This window comes from Leuciscus leuciscus, assembly GCF_965113295.1.
Source record: "Leuciscus leuciscus genome assembly, chromosome: 12".
Lineage (NCBI taxonomy): Eukaryota > Metazoa > Chordata > Actinopteri > Cypriniformes > Leuciscidae > Leuciscus > Leuciscus leuciscus.
In genome coordinates, this window is record NC_138736.1 from 4719124 (window position 1) to 4738718 (window position 19595).

Below are 19595 nucleotides of genomic sequence, written 5' to 3' on the forward strand. Positions count from 1 at the left end.
TTTCTATTAGTCTTATTGAGCAACTAGGTCATATGGTTAGTGAACATCATTTCACTAACTTTTGTGGAAAAAAAAGAAGCAGTTTGTTTCATTGCGCTGTACACATTATGTGCCCACTTATTTTTGGAAAAAAAAAATGTGATTGATTGGGATTTAATAGGTTAAACAAGTGGGGGGAAAACTTAAAATAAAACTTCCTAAAGTGAAACGATTCATTCTATGTTGTTCCTGATCATTTATAACATTACATTTATCATAAAACTGCTTCACAGTAATAAGGGGGGATGTGAGAATCTGATCTGAAACGCCTGTTGCGCTGCATTCTGGTCCCTCAATAATTACAGCCTCTTAAAGCGCGAGCCGCCCATCTCTGTGCCACGTAGAAAACATTCCAGCCTCCAGGCCTGCGTTTCCGCTTTTCCCTGCAAAACGGAGCCCTTTCCTGCGCGTTCTCCATGTAAAGTGACACCAGGGGCAAAGGAAGAAGAAGTTAGAGTGAGTTTGAGGATCCGTCCACCACGTCTACACACTCCCCGTTTCATCTACAGTGCGCGAGAGGTATCGAGGAGACTCTGCTGCAGCGCGAGAACGCAGCAAACCAGTCCTTAGCAAAAAAACAACGGAAGATGATACGATTAACGGTGCAAATGATTCTCCTGGCTGTCCTAGTTACGTTCGTGGCGTGCAACGCGCCGCCGGTACCGTTAGATGACATCGTAATAGAGAAGACGTTCACTCCGGAACGCTGTGACCGCCTGGTCAAGTCTGGAGACTTTGTTCGTTATCATTACATCGGCATGTTCCCTGATGGAAAGAAGTTTGACTCCAGGTTAGTGCAAAATGCATGTTTGCCGTCCATTGTTCTTCATCTTCTCACCTGGCCTGAAGCCATTTGCGTTTGTAGGTTTACTCCAGCCACGCAGGCAGAGCAGATGTGTGTTATTCACAGGCCTACTACACTACCATAGTGAACATTTACTTCTGCAAAGCACATCCTAAACATTTACAATTGATTTAAGACAAGTTTACATTTGCAAATTGCAATAGTCTATAGAATGAATGCATGAGTGAGTGAGTGAGTGAGTGAATGAATACGTGTCTGAGTGAACCAAGGAAGGAATGTGTAAGTGAGTGAATGAATGAGTGAGTGAATGAATGAATGAAGATAATTTACATATTTTTAAAGGTACATTTACATGAAAAGTGTAAATAAAGTTAAATGTATATATGGTATGTTTATATACTATATATATATATATATATACTGAAAAAAAGCTGTTGCCTTAAATCTTTTAAGTTCAATCAACTTGGATGTTTAAGTCATTTCAACTTAAATGATATATATATACATGAAAAGTGTAAATAAACTGTTCTGTGAGATAAGACTTTTTAGAGAATATATCTTCAACTAAGTTTATTGTTAGCCCAATGGCAAATGGTAAAATTAAAAATATTGTTTTAAGCATGAACCTCATTTGTTGGATATACATTTAATGCAACAAAATAACATTTTCCAACTGATCAAGAAATATAAATTCTATAACACTTTATTTTAAGGTGCCATAGATACGTTACTACATGTATACTATAGTAATTACAGTAAATTATGCATAATTACAAGTAACTAACCCTAAACCAAACCCTTACTGTAACTCTATAGTAAATACATGTAGTTAATTAATATTACTCAGTAAGTACAATGTAACTACGTCATCTTAAAATAAAGTGTATCCTTAAATTCACTCTTATGCTTCTCAAGAATAGATATCCAGATTCTAAGGATGTTTTTATTGAAAAGCAACACCAAAATGATTATTAAGAAAAGTATTTTTGTGGTATAATACATGTTTGTTTGTTTGTTTATGTGTGTGTTTGCAGTTATGACCGTGGCACCTCCTATAATGTGTTTGTTGGCCAGAAGAAGCTGATCGCTGGGATGGACAAAGCTTTAGTGGGCATGTGTGTAAATGAACGATGGATGATCAAAATCCCTCCACAGCTTGCCTACGGAAAGGACGGCTATGGTAAACACACTTTAAAATCACTTCATGCATGAATGTAGTTATTTGTCATTTAGATGTCTGTCGGTGTAGATGCCATCAGCACATTTGCATGTGAATAGGCACAAACTTACAGAGACCTACAATTCCCATGATTCTCCTGCACTCCTGCTGAGTCACGGGAGCATGGGATCTCGGGTGGAGAGAGAGAGAAAGGGGGGAAGTTGAACGGATGGGGGTGTGAATTCCCAAGGGAAGTGATCCGAAGAGGAATGTTGAACCATGTGCGCTCGTCAGAACTTGTTGTGGAGATGGTGTTTGCATGTCTGGCCAATTCAGCTGCATGAAACACAAACAGATGTGTAGAATGAACTGCACATCTACCAGAGTCAATTGTGGGGGGTTTTATAACACAATGAAACAGGCCAAATTGAGGGGACATCATTTTTGGCCAGGCTGCCATACAAAGAAATTATGAACACATGCAAAACAAGAGAAACAACAAAATATGAATAACTGATTTTGTTGTAGTCAATGCTTTTTTTCCCCTTTTTTTTTTTTTTTTTTTTTTTGCATAGTAAAATAAAACCTTTCATCAGATAAATACCTTAACCAAGTTTAGTGTTTTGTTCTTCTCTCATTTTTAACATATTTAAAACATATATATTAAATATTTTCCTCATATTTTGATGGTTTAATCGAACTTATAGGGTAATTAAAATACAAACAAATATCCCCTCCAGACATCACTTTTAGCTACTACTGTATTTCAAAATGTAATGTAATTTACAATAAGGTTTTATTAGTTAACATTAAGATGAACTAAGAATGAACAATATTTCTACCGAATTTTTTAATCTTAGTTCATGTTAATTTCATCATTTACTAATACATTATTAAAATCAAAAGTTGTATTTGTTAACGTTAGTCAATGCACTGTGAACTAACATGAACAAACAATGAATGACTGTATTTTGCTTAACTAACATTGACAAAGATGAATAAGTACTGTAAAAAATGTATATGATTATATAAATAAATGTATATGATTTATTCCTGTGATGCAAAGCTGAATTTTCAGGAGTCCGTTTTCAGTGTCACATGATCCTTTAGAAATTCTTCTGATGTAAGACTATATTATCATATATCTCATCATCACAAAAGCTCTTCCCGTGAAGCATAAGCTACACAATACACAGGGTGGCACACTTACCCTGGCAAACAAAAACTAATAATGAAGTCTTTATAGTGAACACAAAGACTAATGCATTTATTGTCTTGCTTTAGAGTCGCGCTTTAAATAGATGGCCCAGGTTTCAAAGCTGCAAAGCTTGTTTGATTTTATTCCTCAAAGTATATATATATTTTTTGTCATGCCCTGTCAGGTGACATCATCCCCGCAGATTCCACCCTTCACTTTGATGTGCTGATGTTGGACATTTGGAACCCAGAGGACAAGGTGCAGATAAAGACCTACTTCAAGCCAGAGAGCTGTAACCGCACTGTGGAAGTGTCTGATTATATCCGGTACCACTACAACGGTACTCTGCTCGATGGCACGCTGTTCGACTCCAGGTGAGTCATGTGGACCTCACAAAAATAAATAAATAAAATAAAAAAATAGATATACATATATACATACAAATGAAGAGTTCAGATGCAAAAGCCTCTTAGTGGCATCTGAAATTTTCTTCTAGAATGATCATTTTTATCAAGCTTGTATATTTAAGTTCAGTTATTTCACTTAAATGGCAAAGAAAATGACCTATTAATTGTCATTTAAGTGAAATGACTGAACTTAAATATACGAGCTTGATCATTCTAGAAGAAAATTTCAGATGGCAAATGTGAATTCTTCACATACAGTATATATAGCAAATGTTCCTAAATTATTCAGTGTTTTTGAACAAATCTGTTAATGATTAAATAGGTGTGTTTGACTCGAAGCGGCGCTGTGCTTACCGATCGGCGTATGACATCAAAGTTACGAACAGACGGGTCCGTATGCTCTCAATGCGCTCTCGCGGTATTTTAATGTCATAACTGATCGTTCTGCAGCTCCTCTTCAATTCAAACACACCTATTTAATCATTAACCGATTCAAATCGGTGGAGTAAAAGAGTCAAATGACTCACTTATACAGATGTCGCCACCTAGTGGTGTAATCCTGTAACATTCAATAAGAGCCGCTGAAAAAGGGTTTATTTGTTTATTTAAATAAATAAATAAATAAATATTAAATTCATATAAATAATAAACATCTAACTGTACAGTAGTGCAGTAGTAGAAAAAAATGATGTAAGACAATTAAAAAAAATATTTTCCAAATAATATTTTACACTTATAATTTTATTTTATTCAGTATAAATTTAGTCTTTATACATTAAACTGTATAGCTGCCTTTTAAATTTTAGGATGGGGGTCCCTCGTATGAACATATGATCATATTTGTAGGTCTGTGGCATCATAAAATATAGAAAACCCCTTCTTCAAAACATACAAAAGCAATATATAATAGCACTCTTGGACTGTTGCTTCTGACCAATCACATTTGAGGACCAGAACTGTTGTATAATGCACAAATGTAAATAAAAGGAATATATGTTAAATATGTGAATATATTTAAATTTTAAATAAATAAATATAACATAATTTATAATTATAAATATATCATTTTAGATATTACATTTTTGGACATAAACAGGTTAAAACCATTTCCATCCTAACTCTAATTATTGCTTATTGCATTTCAAGAATATAAAAATAAAGATTTATGTCATTTGTTTCCTGATGAGTAATTCTGATTCTTTCATTTGCAGTCACACACGTATGCGCACCTATGACACGTACGTGGGGATTGGCTGGCTCATTGCGGGAATGGACCAGGGGCTTTTGGGAATGTGTGTGGGAGAAAAACGCATCATCACCATTCCACCTTTCCTTGGCTATGGAGAGAATGGGGATGGTGAGAGTCATTTTATTAAGTAATATATACTACTAACAGTTTTTGTCCATGCAAAATTAGCGTTACAGCATCGTTATCTCCTCTCACAGGAAGTGACATCCCCGCTCAAGCCTCTCTGGTGTTTGATGTGGTTCTGCTGGACCTTCATAACCCCAAAGATGAAATCACAGTACAGGTGGAACACCTTCCAGATCCTTGTCCACGCAAGAGTCAAGTGGGAGACTTCATGCGGTATCATTATAACGGATCCCTGCTGGACGGCACATTCTTTGACTCCAGGTAAAAACCCTAGACACTTTCATTTAAAAGTGATATACAGTGCACTTATGCTTACAGTTGTGTTTATGTTTCAGTTACTCAAGGAATCACACATATGACACTTACATCGGTAAAGGCTATGTGATCGCAGGGATGGACCAAGGACTCCTGGGTGTGTGTGTTGGAGAGCGCAGGAGGGTTGTTATCCCACCTCACCTGGGGTATGGAGAAGAGGGCACAGGTGTGTGTTGATCTGCCTTTAAAGTGCTTTTTCGGATATGACCTTTCATGCAGTGTGTAATATAGCTTTTTGTGAATGTAACAGGTCTGCAAAGATCAAAGTGCTCGATAAATGGAGTTACTGTTGTCCACATGTCCAGAAGACAGTTTTCTGCGCTGCAAAAGCAAATACACTTTAATGCATTTCCAAAGGAAAGGAGTTGGACTCGAAATGATAGAGTAAAACCGACTGTTCGTATCACTGTGTATCAAGTGCTGAGGAAGAGCTGAAATTCAGATATGGTAATGATGTTTCGTTTCGAACATCCACTGTAAGCGGTCGACCAATCACAACAGACTGGGCCATCTGACCAATCAGAGCAGAGCAGGCTCTCGGAAAGCCGGGGTTTAGAGAGACTGAATCCGTTTCAGATACTGTGAGAAAAGAGCTGATGCTGCAATGCATAGTATGAGAAAATTAAAGTGATTTTTGTATACATGTAAACCTACTGTGTTGGAGACCTCCAAAACAAAACCAAGAACCTTTAAAATAGCATAATAAAGGCACTTTAAGACAACAACACACATTTACCTTTGCATGAATGTCTTCTATTTCCTCCTACAGGAACTAAGATCCCCGGCTCAGCTGTGCTGGTGTTTGATGTCCACATTATTGATTTCCACAACCCAACTGATACAGTTGTGATCACCAGTGTGAAGCCGGAGAATTGCACCTACATCGCAAAACGTGGCGATTTTGTCAAATACCACTACAACGCCTCTCTCATGGATGGCACCAACATCAGCTCCACGTGCGTTGCAATTATTCGTTTTGCATAGCATTTTGTTTTTGGAAGTTGAAAGTTATTTTATTAATGTTTGTATCTAAACTGATGTTTTCCTCTGTGTCTGTGTGTTAATGCAGGCACACCTTTGGCAAGACGTATGATGTGGTTCTGGGGTCCGGACAGGTGGTTTTAGGCATGGAACAAGGGCTGACAGGAATGTGTGTTGGAGAGAAGCGCAACCTAGTCATTCCACCTCACCTTGCCTATGGAGAGAGGGGAGTTGGTAAGACACACATTTATATTATTATTATTTCCACTAAGGTCATTCTGAGTTCTGAATTCATTCAGTGAAGGACTCTCCCGACTGATCCCGAAGCTTTTTGAACGATTCATTAAAAGAGTCATTTCTATGTGAATTGGACTACATGGGCTGCGTCTGAAATCATATACTCTCTTGAGTAGGTACTTATTTTGAATAAGTAGTTACTTCATGACTGCTAAAAAGTTTGTTCTATATAGTATGAATGTAATCAGTACGTACTACATTCGTCATGTTGTCATTATCATGTGACCTACCTTGCGTCACTTCACTGTCATTCACAAATCCTCTCTCGTGGCCTCATGGGATAGTAAAGTGTCCATCATATGCACACTTAAGAATCTCGCCGGAAGTAGTAGGTTCCCTTGGTACTTTTTTATGAGTGCTGTGAATTCAAACATACTTCTTTTGTCACACACTGTTTTTTGCCTACAATATAGTAAGGAAGTGATTTTGGATGCAGCCGAATGTATTTTATTCTCTAAAAAGAGCCGACTCTTAAGAATCATTTACTTAAGAATCGGACAATGCTTAGCTGTAGCTTTTGGCTTCGTGATTTTTTTTTATTGCAATTTGTGATGGACCCACCAGAGGGAGCCAACAGACACCAGCAAAGTACATTACTCTTACAAACCCACTCAGCTAAACAACGATTTATGTGCTGATATCAAAAAAGCATTAGCTGTCGTTTAGTGAGTCAACTAATGTTATTTTAATGTTATTTAATTATGTAATTATGAGAGGGATACACATGGTCCCTAAAAACGGCAACTCTATACCAACGTGTAGAAATACGGTTCAAACCTGTATATTTCCCAGAATATTAAATATAGAATATTAAAGATGGTGTGAAATGGAAAATGCGTTAGTCTTTTCTTCCCCATTGTGATCCAAGTGAAGAACAAATGTAGGGCGGGGCTTGATTTTGTCCATGGGGAATTGATTGGATGGTTGTGGTCTGCTATTGGTCGATCTCATGTGAGTGATAGGTTGCCCCGCGATTGCTCCGGTAAACGCATCATCAGAGAAGAGATAAATCACTGCAATATTCCATAAAAAAACAAGAATTGTCCATTTTGATTTCCTAGTGACTGTCACAATTTAAAAAAATGTCACAACCATCCAATCAATTCATAATGTACCATTTCTTTGCTCAGATGGAGAGGTCCCTGGCAGTGCCGTGCTGGTGTTTGATGTTGAGATGGTGGACATGGAGGAGGGTCTTCCTGACGGCTACATGTTTGTGTGGAACAACGAAGTCTCTCCTGATCTTTTCAATGAGATGGACAAGAACAAAGACGCTCAAGTGGACTCCACTGAGGTATACAGCTTTTGACTGTGTGTTTTGGCTGTGTGTCACCAATACATCTGCAAAATGTTAATTAAGTTAATTTTATTATTGTCTGTCCCTTCCATACAGTTTTCAGATTACATCCTCCTGCAGGTAGAAGAGGGCAAAGGTCGTCTTGCGCCGGGTTTTGAAACGAAACGCATCATAGAGAACATGTACGATAACCAGGACCGCAACAAGGATGGACGAATCACAGAGGATGAGTTTAAACTCAAGGCAGATGAAGTCACTCATGATGAGTTATGAGGCTGGACTCAGGGATACAGGGTTGTGATTGGTTGTGTGGTTTAATATTATAATAAGTGGGCGGGGTATAAAGAGACTGGATTTGCCAGTGAAGTGTCACTGTTGATGACTTAAGATGTTTGTTTGAGAGGTGTGTGCATGTATGAGTGCATAATTGTGTTTATATATGATTTTTGTACATGTCTTTGAATGTTTGTAAGAGTCTTGAGTGATACAATTGTGCAAAACATTGCTTTGTAAAAAAAAATCCCTTTAATAAACACATTCCAACCCCCAAAATGTTACTTAAATTACTATTTTATCACAGCTTGAGAAATATTGCTTTTCATAAGTGACCAGCAGAAGTCAGGTAAAAGGTGAGCAGCTTCAAAATAACATTTGTTACATAATTTAGGGTTTTAGCTTGTGGACTGACATGTTAAAATGCAATATGTGTGTTATCCGAGGCATAATATTTGCAAGCTTTTGAACTTTGAATGTTTTCTTCATGGTTGACCATGTTCATTCTGATATGTTGTTCCTGATAATGTTCCTTCAGCTTTAGCAAATAGAAATAGCACTAAAACAGTCGCTACACGACTCAATGAACAATGCCTGAGAATAACATGAGCGTCTAAGTGTCTGCGTCTGCCCGGTGTTTTTGTAATCCTCTGAACGTGTGTCAGTGTGTGTTTAGTAGGTGTGAGCAGATAGAGACTCCAAACCGGAACTGACAGAAAAAGACATGAGTACAACGTGAAAACAAATGGACCTTTTCTGTCCCCAAGAATAAAAAAATAAAAAAGAAGGAAAAAGCATTACTAAATTGTTCGGAAACTTGGAAAACATGTTGTTTTTACATATACAATGTATTTGTTTTTATTACAAAGAACTGCTTTTCTCAATATGCTGTTATCATTACCATCATGTCAAGCATTTAGAAAACCCTCCTTACTAAGCTTTCTTCAAATCTTTTAATTCAAAACCAAACCATTTCTTGATATTTATAAGCTCAAAGTTAATTAACTTCTAGTTATAACTTGATGTGTTAGAAAGTCCAAGTCGTGTACGGATTTTTCTCTAAAAAGTGAGAAATGTCATTACCATCACATCATTATTATCACATACATTCCACACGTCACACATTAAACAAAAGTCTAGTTGAACATTGATTTCAAGTAGTCCAATGTGCCCCAAATTGAGGAATCACTTCCATAAATACCAGACAAAAGTCTCCACAGCCAGGCTTTTTACTATTATTAGCACAGTATGACCAGTGTTGAGGTAACGCATTACAAGTAATGCAAGGTATGTAATCAGATTACTTTTTTCAAGTAACTAGTAAAGTAACCCATTACATTTAAATTTACAAGAAAATATCAGTTACTTTTTCAAATAAGTTGTGCAAGTTGTTCTCCCATTCATTGACACTTCTTCTGTCCCCATGATGGTTATGGCAGCACTGATGAAAGGTTTGAGCTGTACAGGTGTGAATTTGCACTTTCTTCAGGCTTATTCATTTCACTTTTGGTGTGAAAGGGCAAGGGCCTTTACATTTGCCAAAAATAGAACTTATTTATTGTTTCCTCTTTCCAGTTTCCACTGTTATATGGTAGGGTTACGATAGGGTTAATATGGTATTACATATCTTCTGAAAGAGTACAGAATGTGAGTACCAAATGACCAGTGATCAGTGATAAAAGACCAGTGATAAAAGCATTGCTTGTGCACATGTAAAATAAAGTGATCATGAAACATTAAACAGTATATAAACCAAAATCTATGTTTTGATCATCGTTCTGAATCCATTCGAGAAATATTCAAAATGTTGCTTTTTTTTATTAAACTAGCAGAGTAAAATGTTTTTTTTTATAATTTTTTTTTTAAGGCCGAGATCTCTTCTTTCTTTTGATATTTTGCAGATATATTCAGCCATAAAAGATTTGAGGAAATGATAAAAGGGAACGCTGGCAGAGAAAGAGTTAAAAAACAATCAAGCATGCCAAACCCAGGTGAGAAAAAAGTAACGCAAAAGTAGTGTAACTAACGCATTACTTTTCATAAAAAGTAACTAATGCAATTAGTTACTTTTTTAAGGAGAAACACAATAATTGTAATGCATTACTTGCATTACCAACACTGAGACAATCTAAGAGAGAGATAGAAAGAGAGAGTGTGTGTGTCTGTCTCTGTGTGTGTGTCTGTGTGAGAGAGAGAGAGAGTGAGAGAAAGAGTGTGTGTGTGTGTGTGTGTGTGTGTGTGTGTGTGTGAGAGAGAGAGAGAGAGAGAGAGAGAGAGAGAGAGAGAGAGAGAGAGAGAGAGAGAGAGAGAGAGAGAGAGAGAGAGAGATACATAACATGCTGTGTGAACGTGAAGTGATTAGTAAAATGAGTGCATACTCGGTGATGTGTGAGAATCCGGTTCGTATTTTGCTCTGTGCCCGAGGGCGGGTGTGTGTGTGTGTTAGTGCCAGTCCTGCCAAACCAGACACAAACGAGTGTGTGTTTAGAAACTACCGACAGCTAAACTTGGCAAAGAAAAACCCGCGACAATGAAATGCCCAGAGGACAACGAAATACCCAGAGGACATTAGATGAGGTAAAGATATTGCATTTAGTTGTTGAAGTCAACATTAGTTGCTTCTTCTCGTTCTTTTTCACGTTTGAGTTTGGTGCAAGTGGGAGAGTTTGACAGGTGCGACTCCATCTGTTAATTTATCATCGTTTGATAAACATTTAACTAACCGAAAGTCTTTAGCAGCTTGACCTTAAGTGCATTATAATAGTTATTGTTTGTGTTGTATGGAAGTAGATAAACACTTGGCCTCAGTGCAGTGCTAAGAAATGTGTTTACTTTTGCCTTGTTTGTCGCTGTTTGTAATGCGCGTGCGCGATTCAAGCATCGCTATCAGATAAGTTACTTATATTGGAAATGCTTTTAATCTCTTTATTTGTCAGTATAGCTTGGGACAAAGCAGGGAAATGCAGAATTATTTTTATAGCAGTTATATCAGTTTATATCAGTTTTACAAAGTCAAATAGGAATTAATGAAATATATATTATACACATTTATACATATAAACACTTGTTGCATAGGAGTTAAATATACACTTGTGAATTTAGTAGTGAGGAAAGCAAGTTTTTATTTGGTTTATCATTGATTACCACTGATTGCTACGGAAGGATTTAGGGGGTTATAGTATAGGCTAATATTTAAGTAAACATATAAAGATGACATTTTGGGCTGTAAAGAAAGTGTATATCGGGTAAGAAAAAAGAGAGAGAGTGTGTGTGTGTGTGTGTGTGTGTCGCTGTGTGTGTGTGTGTGTGTGTGTGTCAAGTCAAGTTTAATTGTATAGCGCTTTTCACAATACAGATTGCATCAAAGCAGCTTCACAGTATTAAATTAAAATAATACAACAAAGTTTGTTTCAAGAGGAATTTATTGATTGATAAAATTAAATTAAATATCCCCAAAATATCCCCAACTGAGCAAGCCAAAGGCAACAGTGGCAAGGAACCGAAAAACTCCATCAAGTGACCTAATGGTGTCCTAAAACTCCATCAGGTGACCTAATGGAGAAAAAAAAAAACCTTGGGAGAACCCAGGCTCAGTCAGAGGGCCAGTTCTCCTCTGGCATTTATGAGCTCGAGGCCGGATTGTAGTTTGAACTGTGGGATTATATGAATGCCTGGCTGAAGAGATGCGACTTTAATCTAGTTTTAAACTGGGAGAGCGAGTCTGAGCAACGAACAGTATCAGGAAGACTATTCCAGAGTTTTGGAGCCAAATGTGAAAATGCTCTCCCCTTTGGTGGTTCTGGATATCCTAGGTATGACCAAAAGCCTTGAATTTAGTGATCTTAAAGAGCGCGATGGATTATAGGGCGATAGAAGATCCGTTAAATAGACTGGAGCTAAGCCGTTTAGGGCTTTATAAGTCAGTAGCAATACCTTGTAATTAATACGGAACTTTATAGTTAACCAATGCAGTGATGATAAAATCGGTGTTATATGATCATATTTTCTTGATCTCGTAAGAACTCTAGCGGCGGCATTTTGGACTAACTGTAGCTTGTTTATTGAGGATGCAGGACAACCAGCTAATAAGGCATTACAGTAATCCAGTCTCGAGGTCATGAATGCATGAACTAACTTTTCTGCATCAGAAACTGATAGCATATTACGTAGCTTAGCAATGTTTCTAAGGTGGAAAAAGGCTGTTTTTGTAACATATGAAATATGATTTTCAAAAGACAGGTTGCAATCGAGTATAACACCCAGGTCTTTTACTGTAGAGGATAAAGTAACAGGACATCCTATGATGTTAAAGTTGTATTGTGCGAGGTTTTGTGGGCGGTTTTTTGAACCGATAAGTATTACCTCTGTCTACCTCTGTGTGTGTGTGTGTTGTGTGTGAGAGAGAGAGAGAGAGAGAGAGTGTGTGTGTGTGTGTGTGTGTGTGTGTGTGTGTGTTTATTTATTATTATACCTTTATTGTCATTGCATGGTATACAACGCAATTTGACATCTCTCATAGAAAACAACTGTATTCATCCATATTACCCACATATACCAACATACATAAAAACAATAATTTAAAACAATAAAAACAATAAAAATAGCTTAAAGTGTCTTAAAGTGACTTGTGCATGTTATTTGAACAATATTGCATACATGTCCGTTCAAAATTATTGAAGCAGCTGTGGGAGGATAGAGGCACGGGAGAGGGAATTTAGTTCAATAATGGCTGTTGGGTAAAAACTGTTCCTAAATCTGGAAGTGTGAGAGAGAGAGAGAGAGAGAGAGAGAGAGAGAGAGAGGAGACATAACATGCTGTGTGAACGTGAAGTGATTAGTAAAATGAGTGCATACTCGGTGACAAGAAAAAAAAATCAATTAATTAAATAAAGTAAAAAATAAATAAACATACAAACAAAAAGCATTGAAAATCATTATCTGAGAAAGTTGATGTTATTATTATAACTGTGTACATATCCTTGTGGCATTAAAAACGATAAAAACAATGTATCAAAGATAATTAGTGGGCTATTATGTTTTTTTTATTTTTTAGGGAACCTGAAGTCCCTTTATTGCATCTGGAGGACATGAATAAACATTAACGCAGGTTGGAGATTGAAAATTAATTTGAATTTGATTTCATTTTTAAATAAATGTTAAAGTGTCTTGCAATTGAAAATTGCTTTTCTGATACGATAACCTTTATTGTTTTTTTTTTATTGTTTTCTTAAATTTGTATTCTCTCATTTGTGCATTCAACTCGTTCAGTTCCCACATTTCCATCTGCAACTCTTAGGTGTGGTTTCTCATAAATCAAATCTAAATCATAATAACCAGGTGTGAAGAACACAGTGAAGTGTGCCTGAAATGGAAGGGGAACCTAAACTAGATCTATGTCACCTGACTGAGGTGGAGCAAACTGTTATCCTCAATGTTCTGCTGAGAGATGCTGAACTACGCAGCAAAGAGGAAGGGAGAATACGGTCAGTCTGTGTACAATACTGGACTTATTTGGTTCACATAAGTCATAGGAGCAATAAAAGATCTTTGTGTTTTCAGCAAGCTTCAGCAGACGGTGTCAGACCCTGTCCATCTGCGCTCTCTCTCGGGAGAGTGGTTTCATGAAGAGCGCGCTAAGAGATATCAGAAGGGAGGAGCTGATGTCGTCCATGCCTCCATACGCCGTAAGCGACGTGAAAAAGGTCACATGATCTCCTACTCATCCCTGTAGAATAGTATTTGTGTGCTTATACATGTGTTGACAATATTCCTTTTTTTTTTTTTTTGTAGATACACCTTTGACGGCAATATTTGATGAAGAAAAAGGTAATGACTCTTCTCAATTACATGAGCAGCGAGAGGAAGAAAAGAGTACAGAGAGAGAGTTGCAGGAACATATAAGTGTAAGAGAGGATGACAAGGACCAGGGAGAAAAGGAAAGAGAAAAAGATGGAGAAAGGTTGGTGCAACTTTTGGTGTCATCTCTCTTTCTTAACTTTGGGCTGAGTAAAATGAATGCATCTAAACAGTCTGTATATTAAAGAGGCCATATTATGCCATTTTACAAAGTCAGGATTTTGTTATTAAGCTCTACTTGAATAGGTTTTCATGCTTCAATGTTCAAAAAAACACATTATTTTTCACATATTTGACATTGTTGCAGCTCCTCTCTTCCCAGTCTGCCAGTAACTCTCTGTTTAGTTCCTGTCTCTATGAAGACCCGCCTTCTGGAAAGCACAATTAGCTCTGATTGGTCGGCTGGTTCAGTGTGTTGTGATTGGTCAACCGCTCTGAGCGTATTTGGGAAATGTCCCGTCCCTTACCATAAACGCCAGTTTAACACACTACTAACTAACTCAACCAGGCCCCGCCCCTTTATTCTGCGTATGCCTTGGGCAGGAATGATTTAAATTAGGAATATTGTGACGTGTTTGTTCACGTAAGAAAACTCAAGACTACAATGGAGACGTTTCAGGGAGTTCAGAAACAGGGACACTGATATAGAGAATAACACTTTGAGTGACTTTGTAACTTTGCAGAGCTTTTTCATGCTTAAACAGCAACATTACACACTAAAGAATACATGGAAGAGTACATGGAAATCCATTAAATGCAGTGTACCTGGTCATATCTCATTGGGCCTTATTCACTAACTTAATATAGCTTGTGTATGAACATGTTAACATGCAAATGATTCAATAATATGTTTGAAATCAGAAATATTGAATGCGAATATTTTCTGTGCAGATAAGATCACTTGTATTTAAGTCAAGTCATATTTAACTATAGCGCTTTACACAACAGATTGTTTCAAAGCAGCTTTACAGAGATAACAGGAAAATAACTATCATCAAATATTAATGCAATAATAATGCAAACTTAATCAAATATTCAAATTCGAATGTTGCTGGAAAGCAGCTTTTAAAAAAATAATAGTGTCGTTATTCATCACTAATGACTCAATTCCGTTCAATAACTGTCAATATTGCAAAATCCGTCAATTATGTTGCAGTCAAATCGATATTACAGAATATTAAATGTGTTTTAAACTCAAACAAAGCGTGACAGATTCAAGGGTGTGAACTAATATTCAATTATTAGTTTAATTATGATCCACTGTCTTACATCCTTTTTAGTCTCATTCCTAAGGCAACGCCTGAACCACAATCCAGGACAAGACACATCACAAAGGTCATTTTACATTTAAGATTATATTATCTATGCGTGTGAAATATGAGAGGTTTCACATAATGTTCTTGCTTTGAACAGAAGAGCGCAGCAGTAGGAAATGGTCTCGAAGGTAACATTCACGGTCCTGACAGTCAAATCATATGATGCGTTTATAAATGCCTCAACGCTCCACTCTGCTCACGTTCTCTTTCCCTCGTGCCTCAGGAAGTTTTGGAGAGTCAGCAGACAAAGAAAGGAGAGTTTTGCCAAGTGCACCACCATCTCTGCAGGTCTGTTCAGCTAGGCCTGTCGTACAGATACACACATGTGTGAGAAGCTGTTGTATTATGTATCTGTGTGTGTGTGTGTCTCTGTAGATGGACTCAGAGGGGGACATCGACTCTGGCAGCACTGAACTAGACTACACTAGGTTTGGCTCAGTTAGCAGCTTGACCTCTCATCATATGGTAAGACACACTCTCTCTCGAACGCAACACATGATGGTCTGCGGAGTAACAGAAGGTGTAAACAGTGCAGTTTCTGTGTGAGTAGATGAATGGCAGTTTGATGAGCCTGTACAGTGTGGGGGATTTCGGGGATGTTGTAGTATCTGGGCGGATCCAGTTCTCGCTGCAGTATGACATCAAGAAGGAGGAGCTTCACGTGCACATTATATGCTGCCAAGACCTTGCATCGGCCCGCAAAAATCGATCGGACCCGTAAGTGTACAATGGCCATGGTCATTTTCATTCAGTCATACTTTCAGTATTTATTTTATTTATTTATTTATTTATTTTAGTGCTGTCAGTTAAATGCGTTATTAACGGCATTAAAGGAGAACTCCGGTCAATTTGAACATTGAGCTCATTTTTTTTGTAAATTTGGAGTGCTGTCAGTACAGAGAACAACGACAAAAATCGGTGTTGCCTACACCGTGTTATCCTGTTTTTAAAATTTGCACCCTGTTGACTTCAATGGGGCAAGTTTTAAATCTGCTTTTAGCCTCTTAACATCCTTGATGTGCCATTACAAGTGCCCAGCCATTGTGAGTGATTCCTTCAGAGTGAACGCGGTGAATCTGACTGCATTAGATATGAAAGATATGAATAAAAATGATGTTAATTCAGCCAGCGCACATACCTGTATTTACATCCTGTTTTCGGTCGAAGTCCACAGTAGTCGATTGTCGAGTTCACGCGCGTGATCATAGATACTAAACCTATGCGCGTGAACTCGACAATCGACTACTGTGGACAATGGCTGGGCACTTGTAATGGCACATCAAGGATGTTAAAGGGATAGTTCACTTTGAAATGAAATTTTGGTATGTTTTAGCTTACCTCAAGGGCATCCAAGATGTAGGTGTCTTTTTTTCCGCAGTAGTTTCAATTTTGATATTTTTAGGTCAAACCGTTCTTGTCTGTCAGTCATATAATGCAGGTCTATGGTCACTGTCTCAAAGAGCAAGCACAGAGTCCAAATTAAAACAATTCCCCGTCGTCCAAATTAAACAATTCCCCATCGTAAGTACACATTGATGGCCTAAGACACGAAACGAGCGGTTTGTGTGAGAAAACGAACAGTATTTATATCGTTGTTACCTCTTGTACACAGCCATGTCGAAGTGATCTGATCTGACGTGTGCGCAGACTGGTGCATAGATATATACACACTAGATGTCGCCTTGTCTACGGCAGTTCATTGGAACGAATGTCTTTAAGGCGACATCTAGTGTATATATCTATGCACCAGTCTGCGTACACGTCAGATCAGATCACTCGGACATGGCTGTGTATAAGAGGTAACAACGATATAAATACTGTTAGTTTTCTCACACAAACCGCTCGTTTCGTGTCTTAGGCCATCAATGTGTACTTACGATGTGTTACGGGGAATTGTTTTAATTTGGACTCTGTGCTTGCTCTTTGAGACAGTGACCATCGACCTGCATTATATGACTGACAGACAAGAACGGTTTGACCTAAAAATATCAAAATTGAAACTACTGCGGAAAAAAAGACACCTACATCTTGGATGCCCTTGAGGTAAGCTAAAACATACCAAAAATGTATTTCAAAGTGAACTATCCCTTTAAGAGGCTAAAAGCAGGTTTAAAACTGGCCCCATTGAAGTCAATAGGGTGCAAATTTTAAAAAGAGGATAACACGGTGTAGGCAACACCGATTTTTGTCGTTGTTCTCTGTACTGACAGCACTCCAAATTTACAAAAAAAATTAGCTCAATGTTAAAATTGACCGAAGTTCTCCTTTAATGCAAACCCATTTTAACGGCGTACATTTTTTTAGCGCAAGATTAACGTTCTTTTTGGCCTAGCAAACTTTGTAGTTTTTTTCACATGCTGTTGCAACAACTAGTAACGTTAGAAAAACTACAACACCACACCGGATCTAGCTAGATCGGAAACAAAATAACTGGCATGCCACACACACTTATTTGGGCTTGCGAGCCGGCTGAAGAGTAGAAGGCTAACGTTACGTTTTGAGTGGATGGCGAGAGCGAGACGCCGAAATGGATGCCAATAAGATTCTGAATGAAAGTTCACTTTTAAAAAGTTGCCAAATGGTTCCATTGACAAGACCAAAGTGATCTGTGTGTTTTGTCGTTGTGAACTGAGCGATCATCGCAGCATATCCAGTCTGAAACACCACTGGATGGCCAAGCACACACACAGCTGATGCGAATTCTCTGATTGCGATTATTTGCTCCAAGTGAGAATGTTAGTGTGAAATTGAACACTACAGTATATGCCCATGTTGTTTTCAATAAAAAAAAACATTTGCACAGAGGAAGCCGATCCACTTTTCCATGTTGATAAGAGCATTAAAATTAGAAAAAATAACGGGACAAAAAGAAATCAAGGGACATTGAGAATAGATAAAAATGTGCGATTAATTGCGAGTTAACTGTGAGATTAATGCGATTAATCGCGATTAAATATTTTAATCGTTTGACAGCACTAATTTATTTATTTTAATATTTTTGTCTCTTATGCTCACCAGAGTTGATCAAAAATACAGCAGAAACAGTAATATTGTGAAATATTATTACAATATTAAAAGGCTGTTTTCTATTAGAATATATTTTAAAATATAATTTATTCCTGTGATCAAAGCCGATTTTTTCAGCATCATTACTCCAGTCTTCAGTGTCACATGATCCTTCAGAAATCATTCTAATATGATGATTTGCTGCTCAAGAAACATTTCTGATTATTATCAATGTTGTAAACAGTGGAAACTGTGATGCATTTTTTCAGGATTTGATGAACAGAAAGGTCAAATGAACAGTGTTTTTTTGAAACATTAATTATGTCTTTACTGCCACTTTTGATCAATTAAATGCATCGTTGCTAAATAAAAGTATTAACGGTAACATTTTACTTAAAGCCGTTATCTATATATAATGCATTATAAAAGTATTATTAGTGCATTATTTATGCCTTGTAATGCACCTTATAATGCATCATATGATCTCAGGAATAATTGTAACCATTATAATACATTATAATACTTTTCTATTTATTTGTTACAAAGTAAAATGCATTCAAACACAGGACAAACAACCAATTTCAGATTTGCATTTTAACTTTGGTTACAATTATTTATGAAAAGATATAATGCATTATACAAAAAGGCTTAACGTAAATGTTACCATATGAACATACAGTGCTATGCATAAGTTTAGACACCCATGCTAAAGTTGACTAAAAAGAGGAATAAAAAATCATCTTTTGGAAATTGAACTTAATGCCTTAATTAAAATAATTAGGAAAAAATCCAACCTTTAAGGACACCAATTTTCTTTGTGAATGAATAATGTATCGTAAATAAATAAATGTTCTTCCTTAAAATACAGGGTGCATAAGTCTGGACACCCCCTATGTTAAATTCCCATAGAGGCAGGCAGATTTTTATTTTTAAAAGACCAGTTTACTTCAAGGATCCAGGATACTATGGCATCCTGATAAAGTTCCCTTGGCCTTTGGAATTAAAATAGCCCCACATCATCACATAGCCTTCACCATACCTAGAGATTGGCATGGAGTACTTTCCATAAGATCATCTCTCAATGCAAATCAAACCAGCTATTAGGCTAACTGAAATAAAACCATGCCAATCTCTAGGTATGGTGAAGGCTATGTGATGATGTGGGGCTATTTTAATTTAATGTCGGGCCAAGGGGAACTTTATCAGGATGCATAGTATCCTGGATCCATGAAGTAACTGGCCTTTAAAAATAAAAATCTGCCTGCCTCTAT

At 37.2% G+C, this 19595-nt stretch overlaps 2 protein-coding genes across 2 annotated transcripts in view; both read left to right on the forward strand.

The window, feature by feature from the left end:
- The first annotated feature begins 374 nt into the window (after positions 1-374).
- Positions 375-8428, forward strand: fkbp9 (FKBP prolyl isomerase 9). Its single transcript, XM_082185892.1, has 10 exons — positions 375-829; positions 1879-2024; positions 3386-3575; positions 4820-4965; positions 5055-5244; positions 5319-5464; positions 6068-6254; positions 6368-6513; positions 7707-7870; positions 7970-8428. Exons 1-10 carry the CDS (start codon positions 627-629, stop codon positions 8144-8146), a joined length of 1695 nt encoding a protein of 564 aa, XP_082042018.1. The 5' UTR covers positions 375-626; the 3' UTR covers positions 8147-8428.
- Positions 8429-10571: 2143 nt separating this feature from the next.
- sytl1 (synaptotagmin-like 1) overlaps positions 10572-19595 on the forward strand; it is a 13703-nt gene continuing 4679 nt past the window's right edge. The window contains exons 1-10 of the mRNA XM_082185546.1: positions 10572-10723; positions 13200-13253; positions 13443-13629; positions 13706-13848; positions 13937-14105; positions 15283-15337; positions 15416-15446; positions 15542-15606; positions 15694-15783; positions 15869-16035. Coding sequence (XP_082041672.1) covers positions 13514-13629; positions 13706-13848; positions 13937-14105; positions 15283-15337; positions 15416-15446; positions 15542-15606; positions 15694-15783; positions 15869-16035 — 836 coding nt within the window. The 5' untranslated portion in view covers positions 10572-10723; positions 13200-13253; positions 13443-13513. The remainder of the gene's footprint in view (positions 10724-13199; positions 13254-13442; positions 13630-13705; positions 13849-13936; positions 14106-15282; positions 15338-15415; positions 15447-15541; positions 15607-15693; positions 15784-15868; positions 16036-19595) is intronic.

Coding starts and splice junctions, on each gene's coding strand:
- fkbp9 (XM_082185892.1), top strand. CDS start 627: ATGATACGATTAACGGTGCAAATGATTCTCCTGGCTGTCCTAGTTACG. Junction 830..1,878: donor GGAAAGAAGTTTGACTCCAG/GTTAGTGCAAAA, acceptor GTGTGTTTGCAG/TTATGACCGTGGCACCTCCT. Junction 6,255..6,367: donor GGCACCAACATCAGCTCCAC/GTGCGTTGCAAT, acceptor GTGTTAATGCAG/GCACACCTTTGGCAAGACGT.